Source organism: Anopheles cruzii, chromosome 2, assembly GCF_943734635.1.
Source record: "Anopheles cruzii chromosome 2, idAnoCruzAS_RS32_06, whole genome shotgun sequence".
In the NCBI taxonomy this organism is placed as follows: Eukaryota; Metazoa; Arthropoda; class Insecta; order Diptera; family Culicidae; genus Anopheles; species Anopheles cruzii.
The window spans coordinates 29,566,630-29,578,120 of NC_069144.1; the positions used below are offsets into that span (position 1 = coordinate 29,566,630).

General features: G+C 44.7%; 1 protein-coding gene across 2 annotated transcripts in view; it reads left to right on the forward strand.

Annotated features, from left to right (window-relative positions):
- Positions 1–11,436, forward strand: part of LOC128268739 (spectrin beta chain) — a 15,344-nt gene extending 3,908 nt beyond the window's left edge. The window contains exons 3-10 of one of the 2 annotated variants that reach the window (XM_053005932.1): positions 1–2,292; positions 2,362–2,558; positions 2,624–2,819; positions 4,168–4,347; positions 5,306–5,415; positions 5,496–5,662; positions 5,744–5,926; positions 7,310–11,436. The exon at positions 1–2,292 is cut by the window's left edge and continues 3,295 nt beyond it. In XM_053005932.1, the coding sequence (XP_052861892.1) occupies positions 1–2,292; positions 2,362–2,558; positions 2,624–2,819; positions 4,168–4,347; positions 5,306–5,415; positions 5,496–5,662; positions 5,744–5,926; positions 7,310–7,313 (3,329 nt within the window). In that variant the 3' untranslated portion in view covers positions 7,314–11,436. Of the gene's footprint in view, positions 2,293–2,361; positions 2,559–2,623; positions 2,824–4,167; positions 4,348–5,305; positions 5,416–5,495; positions 5,663–5,743; positions 5,931–7,309 lie in introns of those variants that run through there. The other variant, XM_053005933.1, reaches the window with a different exon arrangement.
- Positions 11,437–11,491: the final 55 nt, after the last annotated feature.

An 11,491-nucleotide genomic window follows, 5' to 3' on the forward strand; every position in this document is an offset into this window, starting at 1 on the left:
TTGCGCATCGGCGCGATGACAACCGCAACCGGGCGCTCGAGCTGCACGAGAAGCTGAAGAACCAGGTGAAGCTGCACGAGTTCCTGCAGGACATCGAAGAGCTGACCGAGTGGGTGCAGGAAAAGTACATCACCGCGCAGGACGACACGTACCGCAGTGCGAAAACGGTGCACTCCAAGTGGACGCGCCACCAGGCGTTCGAGGCTGAGATTGCGGCCAACAAGGAGCGGCTGCACGAGGCGAAAAAGGCCGCCCAGGAGCTGATGGTGGAGAAGCCCGAGTTCAAGGAGATCATCGAACCGAAGCTGAGCGATCTGTCGAAGCACTTCGATGAGCTGGAAACGAGCACGAAAGAGAAGGGTGCGCTACTGTTCGATGCGAAGCGCGAGGTGATCGTGCAGCAGAGTGTCGACGACATTGACTCGTGGATGGATGACCTGGAGAAGCAGATTATTAACACCGACACCGGCAGCGATCTGACGTCCGTCAACATCCTCATGCAGCGGCAGCAAATCATCCAAACGCAGATGGCCGTGAAGGCCCGTCAGGTGGAGGAGCTTGACAAGCAGACCGAGGTTCTGACCAAGACGGCCCCGCAGGACGTGGTGGAACCGATTGTCGAGAAGAAGACGGCCGTGAATGCGCGCTTCGAGAAGATCAAGGCCCCGTTGCTCGAACGCCAGCGCCAGCTGGAGAAGAAGAAGGAAGCGTTCCAGTTTCGGCGCGACGTGGAAGACGAGAAGCTGTGGATCGACGAGAAGCTTCCGTTGGCCGCGTCGACCGAGTACGGTAGCTCGCTGTTCAATGTGCACGTGCTCAAGAAGAAGCACCAGTCGCTCAACACCGAGATCGATAACCACGAGCCGCGCATCATGACGATCTGCAACAACGGACAGAAGCTGATCGACGAGGGCCACGAGGATGCCGGACCGTACGCGGCACTGATCAGCGAGCTGACGCAGAAGTGGCAAGAGTTGCGCGATGCCGTCGAGGCGCGCCACCGTCAGCTCGATCAGTCCGAGAAGGTGCAGCAGTACTTCTTCGATGCGGCCGAAGCGGAATCGTGGATGAGTGAGCAGGAATTGTACATGATGGTGGAGGACCGTGGCAAGGACGAAACGTCGGCCCAAAATCTGATGAAGAAACACGAAAGCCTTGAGCAGTCGGTGGAGGATTACGCGGACACGATTCGTCTGCTGGGTGAAACGGCACGGCAGCTGACGGGCGAACAGCACGCTTACAGCGATCAGGTTTCGGTGAAGCAATCGCAGCTTGATAAACTGTACGCCGGGCTGAAAGATCTGGCCGGTGAGCGACGTGCACGGCTCGACGAGGCTCTGCAGCTGTTTATGCTGAGCCGTGAAGTGGACGATCTGGAGCAGTGGATCACGGAGCGGGAAGTGGTGGCGGGATCGCACGAGCTCGGCCAAGATTACGACCACATTACGCTGCTGTGGGAACGGTTCAACGAGTTTGCCCAGGATACGGCCACGGTCGGTAGCGAGCGTGTGGCAAAGGCGAACGGTATTGCGGACGAGCTGATCCACGCGGGCCACTCGGACTCGGCCACTATTGCCGAGTGGAAGGACGGCCTGAACGAGGCGTGGCAGGATCTGCTGGAGTTAATTGAAACGCGCAAAGCCATGCTGGCGGCGTCCCGAGAGCTGCACAAATTCTTCCACGACTGCAAGGACGTTCTGGGACGCATCAACGAGAAGCAGCACGGCGTGTCGGAGGAGCTGGGCCGCGATGCGGGCGTCGTGTCGGCGTTGCAGCGCAAGCACCAGAACTTTATCCAAGACCTGATGACACTGCACGCACAGGTGCAGCAGATCCAGGAGGAATCGCTCAAACTGCAGGCGGCATACGCAGGCGAGAAGGCCCGGGAGATAACGAACCGTGAGCACGAGGTGCTCAACGCTTGGGCTCACCTGCAGGGTATGTGTGAGGAACGCCGCGGAAAGCTGGCCGATACGGGCGATCTGTTCAAGTTCTTCAACATGGTCCGCACGCTCATGCTGTGGATGGAGGATGTGGTGCGTCAGATGAACACATCGGAGAAGCCACGCGACGTCAGCGGTGTCGAGTTGCTGATGAACAACCACCAGAGCCTGAAGGCTGAGATCGACACGCGCGAGGACAATTTCAGTGCGTGCCTGGCCCTTGGCAAGGAACTGTTGTCGCGCAACCACTATGCATCGGCCGACATTAAGGACCGGCTTCTGCAGCTGACCAACAGCCGGAATGCGCTGCTCCATCGGTGGGAGGAACGCTGGGAGAACTTGCAACTGAGTAAGTATCGTTTTCGGTGCAGAATGGTGCAGAATTACCAATCTTAACTTCTCTCTGTTTGTTTCACAGTATTGGAGGTGTATCAATTCGCCCGTGATGCGGCCGTCGCCGAAGCATGGCTCATTGCACAGGAACCGTATCTGATGTCGACCGAGCTCGGCCACACGATTGACGAGGTGGAAAATCTAATCAAGAAGCACGAAGCCTTCGAAAAGTCGGCCGCAGCCCAAGAAGAACGCTTTAGCGCTTTGGAGCGATTAACAACGGTACGTTCGGCTTCTTGTGCAACAATAACGATAATTACAACAAACATTATCACCATTTCGCGCAGTTTGAGCTCAAGGAAATGAAGCGTCGCTCGGAGGCAGCGGAAGAAGCCGAACGACAACGTTTGCTGGCAGAGGCTGAGGCACGGGCCGCTGCCGAAGCAGAGGCGGAAGCGGCACGGCAAGCGGAGGCAGCTGCTGCCGCGCGCGACATGGCTGACGCTCCCGGATCGCCACATTCCACCAAGGAGCAAGAGTCAGGTGAGTTTGTCACTACGAACGGTTCCGTTCCTGTCTTTGCTATAGTTCCCCGGACCGTAGAGTCTATTTGTCCCACTATTTCTCCCATAAACTGCTCTCTTTCTCGTATTCGCTATGCGATTTCCTACTATTAAACTCGATTCTATTTTTCGATCAGTACTTATCCGTTAAAAAGCTAACCACTCTCAATCGTAACTCCTACTATACCTTCACGACTATATATATTCGTTTCTTACACGCTGCCCGCGCGATTCACTCTGCTAATACAATGATAATGCGAAATAACAAAACTAAACCCATCCTATTGGCATACGAATTGGGAAAAATCAATGTGTGGTCACCATCACAACGCTACAACGAATTCGAATTATCGCAAACAATCAAACAAAACAAAATGAAAACATAACCTCGACACCTTGTAGTCACTATGCGTGCAACTTCACCTGTAGAAAAAGAAAGACCTCTTTCCCAGACAGGTACTTAAACGATAACACTACGACTTTTTTACATTTCGTTATTATATTGTCCGTAGCAATCTTCGTTCTGGTACGCTTTAATTGTTTAATTTTCACCAAAATCCGCTTCTCGCTATATGCATGGTAACTTTATTGTTGTCTTACACTGATTTTAAGGCTAAATTGGTTACGGCTTGGCTTTAGCCTCTTATTTAGCCTCTTGTCTGTTGCTTCGTAGGTCGTTTAGCTAATTGTTTGCATCGAGGTTGGCTCATGCAAACCGCTTAAGCCTATGGTGCTTTAAATTTCGCGACTTACAACTAACATTTTTACTTTTATTATTTTGTCTTTCGATGCTTCGGTCTGGGTTCTTTGCATGGTTATATGTGTTGTACCATATCTAATAGTGCATGTCAAGAGACAAAGATTACCCTTCGGTGCGTTTCGAAGTGTTTCACTAGAACAAAGCACCTCCGCACCGAGGAGCTTTATCGGAAGAACCGGAACATTTCCGAAACGTTCCTCCTGTAAGTATTCAACCGTGTGCCTTCCTTTGGTGATGGAGATAGGGTTTCGATCTGGCGGTTCCTCTCTACAGGATCGCTTGTTATTTTCCCAGTTTTACTTTTCCCAATCTTTCATTTTCCCGATTTTCATAAATTTTTCATATCTTCAATGTGTTTTGTTATTTTTTATTTATTTTTATCATCACCACTTCCACACCACCACCAACACCACGAACACCTTCGATATTCCTCCAAAATAATCCCGACCCCGTTCATCATTTGCTGCATGCCAAAAATTGTTTGATCACTCAACCACAACCACAACAAACTACCAAAAACCACCGAACGCGCGCGTGCCGCCATTATTGCATGGGGAACCGCCTGAAGTTGGTGGCCAAACCGTAGTCTCTCGGCGGCACTCCGGAGTACCGAAAGAGCGGTCCAGCAGTTCGGCCAGTGCATCGGCCGGCGTTAAGGTCAGTCGACGGTCACGCTCCAAGAGCCCGTTCCGAAGCTTCCGGTGGAAGCGCACCAGCTCGAAGGCGGATGGAGCATCAGATGATGAAGGTATTGGCTTCGCTAATGGTGGATGTTGCGAATTTAGTTGTTTACTTCCCACAAAATTGGCCGTTCCCTCAATTCACATCCATTTCACATCCTCACTGCCCCGTCACAGAATTAGTTTCTTTGGTCATTTTCCTCCTCACTTACCTTGTTTTCCCCTTGATCATTGACGTGGAGCAACTTGCTCGGATTCAGTAGGTATATTTTTGATATTGTGACTTTTTCTTGCCTCCTTGTTGCATGATCATTGTTGTTGCCTGTAGCTAGAATAAGGTGTTGTTCCTGAGGAAAACAATTTCCAGCCTTTTTAAGCAACTATGAACGATGGGAAGATGTTGCTGTGCATGCCAATTTGTGTTTATTACTTTGTCAGTTAGATACAAATATACCCCCCTATCATAGAACTCGATTCGAGTCCTCGAACGTTCATTCCGTTCATTTTGAGTTCATTTTGCTATAGCTTTCTCTTTCTGCCCTCTCTCTTGCTGTATTCGGCTTTCTCTCTTGTTGTGTTCACTCGAACGGTAGATTTTCCGTTCGAGATCCATAATAGGGGGGATAGTCAGTAATCGTGTTTGCTTACAAATGCAGTGCAAGAAAGCAGCATAAAGGAGCCTTTCAATTTGTTTGGCTATTATGAACTCAGCTTTGAACAATGTTGCCCTTGTAAATGTGTTTGTGCAAAGAGAAGGATTGTTGTTGGTATCATGAGAATTTGACACTGTTTGGTTTTAATTCGATATTATTCGCTAGTGTTACCATTTTCATTCAAATTATGATGGCGACAGTGATAGAACAAATGCCAAAACTATAGATCTAATTGTTCGAACCGAGTCGAGAAGATGCTTACCGATTATCGTTCGGGTACTACTACTAACTACTAACATGCGGTACCCGGTTTTCCCGGTGACCTGCTCTGTGTCATTTTCATTATTCTTCTGGCAAATTACTCATGCATCAGATCGTCCTAGTCCAGGTGGAGCAGACGAGGGCGCACAGGAAGGCATTCTTACGCGAAAACACGAATGGGAGTCTACCACCAAGAAAGCTTCGAACCGTTCCTGGGATAAGGTGAGCGTTTCTGCCAAGCAGAACATTTCGGGTTCGTGTGACATTCAGCTTATTCCTTGTCGCTATTTTATCTGCTGCAGTTGTACTGCGTTGCCCGTAGCGGCAGGTTAACATTCTTCAAGGATCAAAGATCATCGAAATCAGTACCGGAACAGACGTTCCGCGGTGAGCCACCGTTGGACCTGAAGGGAGCCCAGATTGAGATTGCTGTTGACTACACCAAAAAGAAGCATGTGTTCCGAATCAAGTAAGTAGAATCGAGTTCACTAAATGTTGCTTACTTGCAAGAACATGGTTTTTCATGCCTTCTCTCGCCGTTTTTTTACAGGCTGTCGAACGGAGGCGAATTCCTGCTACAGTGTCACGATGACGCCGAAATGAATCAATGGGTAACGGCTTTGAAAGCACAATGCGAGCTTGACGCTAGTGGCGAAGGCCGCTCGCTGACGCTACCCGCTTCCTCTCAGAAGGATGAACAGAAGAGACGGTCATTCTTTACACTGAAGAAAAAGTAAATCGGAATTTTTCCATTCTTCATCCATACATCCATTCATAAGCATACAATCCTACTGTCCTCGTCCCTAGTAGCATTCTTCCCGAGCCAAACTAGCAATTCTATTCACTTCGTTTGTTATTGTGTTTGTGCGGTGATCCCGAAAAAGTGTACCTTTCGAGCAAAAGTTGCAACAAATTTTGTTGAAGTTCACGTAAGATACGAACACCTACATTCTGATAACCTATTTTGTCTGAGTTCCGAGTTAGTCAGTGTGTCAGTGGTGAGCCGACGGCAGAACTTCGTACACTCGAACCAAACAGACACTGTACCAACACGCTTCATATAAAGAAACCCCGAACCCTCCTTGGATGATTTCCAGCATTGTTTGGCTTTTCCAGTTTCCTCGGATACGGATGTTAGTTTTATTTTTCTTTGAAACACGACGGTTTGATATAAGTTTGGTTCCTTGCTTTTCACGAAACATTAATATGATGCATTTTTAACTAATTTGTGTTTTGTTTATTTTCACCAGTTAAATTTTTTTTTCTAATTCATCACTTTGCTGAAGATTGTGCTTTTTTGTTGCAAATTTACGACATGCGTACGTTTTTTTTAATCTGTTAACTAGTTAATGTTTCATTTTACCAATCAGCACTAGCACAACACTAATAAGAAACTAGCTCGACACTACATTAGAAGCGCAAGTCAACTGGTCATTTTTAAGCAATCCACCTATTGCATCTTCTATTTCTAGTAATGCATACTGCCGCTAAGGCGAGGCAAAATATTATTTTCCACTGAGTCGTTCTCAATTTTTTATACTTTAAGTCCGCCATCAGGCTCAAGAGTAATGGTAGTGTTGTCCCTTTACATTCTCCAAAGTATAGAATTATTAAATCTTAGTTAATCGTAAGATTCACATACATGCATGCGTATGTTACAGAAAGTGATAATCTACCCAAAAAGAGTGGCGCTTTCGTTCATTATCGTGCGCTTTGTTTTGCTTTGTATCTAATTCCTTAATACCCTCATGAAGCACCGCACATCTAACATGTTTCAGAAATTTAATTCGAAAAACAAGCAATTGGTTCATAAAGGATAGCGTTGTGCAGCGTTGTTACTCTGTACAGCAAGAATGTGGAGCGCTTTTCTCTCGTTACGGCACCAAGAAAAGTGTGTAGTCAAACTTGAAAGAAGCGCTGCACTTGTGCTTGTAGCTTTGCAATGGGGCTTTGGTCAGCGGCAACGTCGGCGATGAATGGTGGGATCAATCAGTCGCTCGTATCATCGCCGGCGTTTCTATTTATAATTTGGTGTTTATTCATCAAAGATCAATCGACGTCGATCTTATTTTTTCTTCTTTTCTTTTTCATTGTGTTCTTGTCCCTTTCTCCACAGTTAAAAACATTACGAAAACATACATGAATTGGTTAAACAAAACAGCAAACAGCAAAGCACCACAACAACATCAAAATCAACATTTACCACTTCCGTTACGAAATAACAAACAAAAGCGAGCCACAAGGTCACGCAACTTTACCTAGCCGTGCGCGCTCACAAAAGAATACAAAAAATGCCAGTGCGCCTGCCAACAACACCGCCTACAACAACACCATAATTCCTCCCGCAAATTGGACGTTCCAGTTTCCTTTGGTTTCGTATGATTTCTGACTTGCGAAAGGAGAAACCAATTCCTTCGTTCGCTCAAACTTCTTCCATACTCCAAACCCGGGTGAAAACACGGAAGCGAATCGTAGAACCGACGAGCCAGGAAGCGAGATAGAGCCAGTGCGACGAAGCAGAAAAGTGGATCACGCAAAGTTTATGCCAGTAGCAGTACAATAAGATGAATGGAGTCTATTCTTATTCTCGATATTTTTTACGAACGATCAGACGAAGTTGACGTATTGATTGAGTTAGTTTAAGGAATGTCTGTTTTATTTCGGTTCGAGCAAGAATGTTGTTTTCCGTTTTCTTTTTGATAATATTTTTAACAAATTGACTAAATTTGCTGCCAATGCAAATGCCGCCCGCGTACTGAGTCAAGCAAGAATGAGAAAGTTACAAGAACGTGAAAAGTTAGAAAAGTTAGAAGAAAAACAACGCAAACGCCTAAACGAGATGCTCCTTTATTCATGAGTAAACATTGTGACACAAATCCGTAAAAACGTGAGCTGTGCGCCAAGAGTAAAGAAAAACATCGGCAATTTAACTACCCACAACGATCATCGATCCGTAAATAAACAGTGTAACAGCATGCGGACGCTTCGCATGTTCCGCAGAGCAACACTTGTAAACGATGTGCAACTGAATCGTATTTTCTTCTTCACAAATTAGCTGAAAAGTAATAAAATAGTAAACTAGTAAAAAAAAGTAATAGAAATAAGGTCGCGTAAACGCGGGTGAGATAAAAGCATACAAGCAGCTCTCGTGAGAGAAAAAATAAGCAAAAAATATGCAACAGCAGGAGTACGCAGCGTGACAGAACAAAATTAACAAAGAAAGGCAGAATAGAAACAGATTACAATATATACAAACGAAGCCGAAGCTGTAGCTTATATGAAAGGTGCAACAAATTTTGTGTGTTACTGCCTCCTGGGGGGCCGGCGAAAGTGTCGGCAAACAAATTTAGTGCAAATTTCCCCGGTTTGGTCACCGATGACTCGGTGAACTCTCGGTGAACCCTCGGTGACGAGAAAGCATAGCTGTAATAAACTATTTATTTTAAAAGGATAATTTATCACAAAACTTTGACAGTCATAAGATCTGCAACACAGCTCACTTCGGGTGTGTTCGCTCAGATACAAACAGATACAAACACGATGCGTATTACACCAATTTCGATTGTATCCAAATAAATAAATTTGTGCAAACGAATGCAAACTCTCCAACAAATGCTGGACAATTCGCAGCGAACCAACAACAGGGTGAAGGACTGGGCAAGGAAAGGCAGAGTTAGAACTAAGCAGAGCGCTGCGTGTGGCTTCGATTTCGTTTCGTAATGAAAAGAAATGCTGAAGCGCTTCGGAAGGATAGTGCAAGGAACGAACACTTGCTGATGCTAAAGGCTTTGGTGGCAGCTCCCCCATTGGGCACGACCGGATGGCTTTGGTAGAATCATCGGTCGGCCGGACGGCCGTTTCGTATGAATGTAATAATAATTTCAGTGCTCCAACACATGTTGCTGCTATCGGCTGAAGCCAAAATGTCTACTTTGATTATGGACTTTCTTTCGTTGGCAATCAGTCGAACTTTATGTTTCTATAGAATGAGACATTCTCTTGAACCCTAATAATAATTAAATAAAAAAATCATAAAAACAAAGGCACGTGTATGCGTCTGTGCTAGAGCCGTGTTTGTGTGTGTGTATGTATTGTTGGCTTTTGCTGTTCGCGTTTGTTTGGCTTTTTTGTAGCGCCTCACACTGGAAAGAATGCAAAGATAACGAAACAAAGTAATGAACATCCGTTTTGTGTAAACTAACGACGTACAAATGTAGTCCAAAGCCAACGGACTGAAATGTGTTCATAGTTTGCTTGCACAAATTCTCAAACTCGTTCGATTGCATCGTACCGGACGATCTATGTTTGTTGGGCCGTGTGGCATTTGGACACATGGAAAAGTCGCCTACGGGCAGGGGTGTTGTGAGTTTTCTCCAGTGGACTGGTTCACCCCAGTCGAGTACACTTTCAACTCGAACACAATGGAGAAACTCCATCCTACTTTAGTAATGCGTAAAGCGCAGCGTATTATTTATTGCATTACATAAATTAAGCGTTTGTTTTGCCTTCCTAAATGTAAGCTTATGACGGTGGCCGGCGGCTCATGAGATGGTTGGTCGTGAATGCGTTTAGTGCTTTTAGCTGAAAGCTGACAAACTAAGGAGGCACACCAGAACCAGACCTCCGGAACGCAGAAAGCCGATAGCAATGAGCAAAAATAAGATGTTAAGAAAAGCATGAGTTTTACATGATTGAAAAAAGCTATATAGCTATGCAAGGTACCATCGGTTGACGGTCGGTTAAAAATAAAAGAAAATGTTAAAAAAGTAATCAGAACATCAATACAATAGAAAATAATCCTTACAAGAAAAAGAAACAAAACAATGGAAACATAAGCAAAACCCAACAGCTTTACGAAGCAAGTTTTTGGGAAAAGATAAAAAACAATCTATTGAAATGCAATTGGCAGAAATTAATTATACAGAAGAAGAGATCGAATCAATCAAATTTAAGTATGGATTATATATTTTTGAACTGCCAGCTTATGACGAGAATTCAAAAGCACGAGATATAAACGCGAGAATATGAAATATATATACAGAAAATCAGAAAAAAAAATCAAACATGAGATGAAAAAAGTTTGAAATAAATTACATTACTTGTAAGTATTATGATACGTTGCTTAGTTGTTTTCCTACTTTATTCTGTTGCTTGGACAATTTGTGGGAATGGAAGTAAAAAATAGTGTAACGTAAGGGAGAGTAGGCATTTACAACATAGTGCTGCTTTATTGAGTATGGGCCCAACGAGTCGTTTTAAAGCTTGATTTGGCAGATGGGCACATTTTACGCTTTACGGGAAGAGAAACGAATTTTCAAAAATGCTTTGTTTCTGTTTTCGGTGTTCGTCGACTATTAAGATTGAAATTAATCCTTTGCAATGCGAGAGAGCAACGTTTGTCTTCACACACATGCCACATGCCACTAAGGTAATCCATGAAAGTCAAAGAAAACAAATGTGTTTAGTGATACAAAATTGGGTACAAATTACAATAAAATTCGAAGAACTAGCAACTGCCACAAAATATTATCAGTTTGTTACTGCCATTTACTAATTGGCGTTGTCTTGCTTGCACTTCGTGCTGTGCAATTGGAAATAAGCTAATGGTTCATTGCTGTTTCGGTCCCTGTTAGTTCAATTCATACAAGCTTGCTAATTGTTTTGCTCGCAATCATTGTTTTTTAGACGTGATTTATAGAGTGGGATACAATGGAGCACGTTTTCCACAATTGGCGACGTTATAAACTCGGTTGCAAACTCGAATGCCCAAGCTATTTGCCAACAACATGAACAGAAAAGTAACGGGAGTATATGCGATAAGCGAAAAATAAAATCCTTCAAAAATTATATCTCATTCGTGAAAATTATATATATACACACACAATTGTATTTACATTTCTATATTGCATTTTTTTATTTAAAAGATCGCCAAATGGCAGCGCGGAAAGCTAGGTGAAGCACGTCCTTGACGTTTGAAAACTTTTGAAAATATTTAATAGGAACGTTTGGAACAGTGGTGGTCTTCATTGGAGCTGTTGCAGCATAGGTACGATAGCACAGAAAGAAAGTTACACGACAAGAAAACAAAGCCGATAACAATTAAAATAATGAACCCAACACAGCAAACGCTACATAAGTCCAAATAAAACCAAGCATTGTGCAAAACAAGTTATGCTGGCTGGCAAAGTGATCGACTAGTGAATACACCTATTGATACTAAAGCCGTGTCTCATATCAAAACAGTGGCACATGAGTCCATATGCACAAATGCTCTTCACAAACAAATGTTCACGCTACA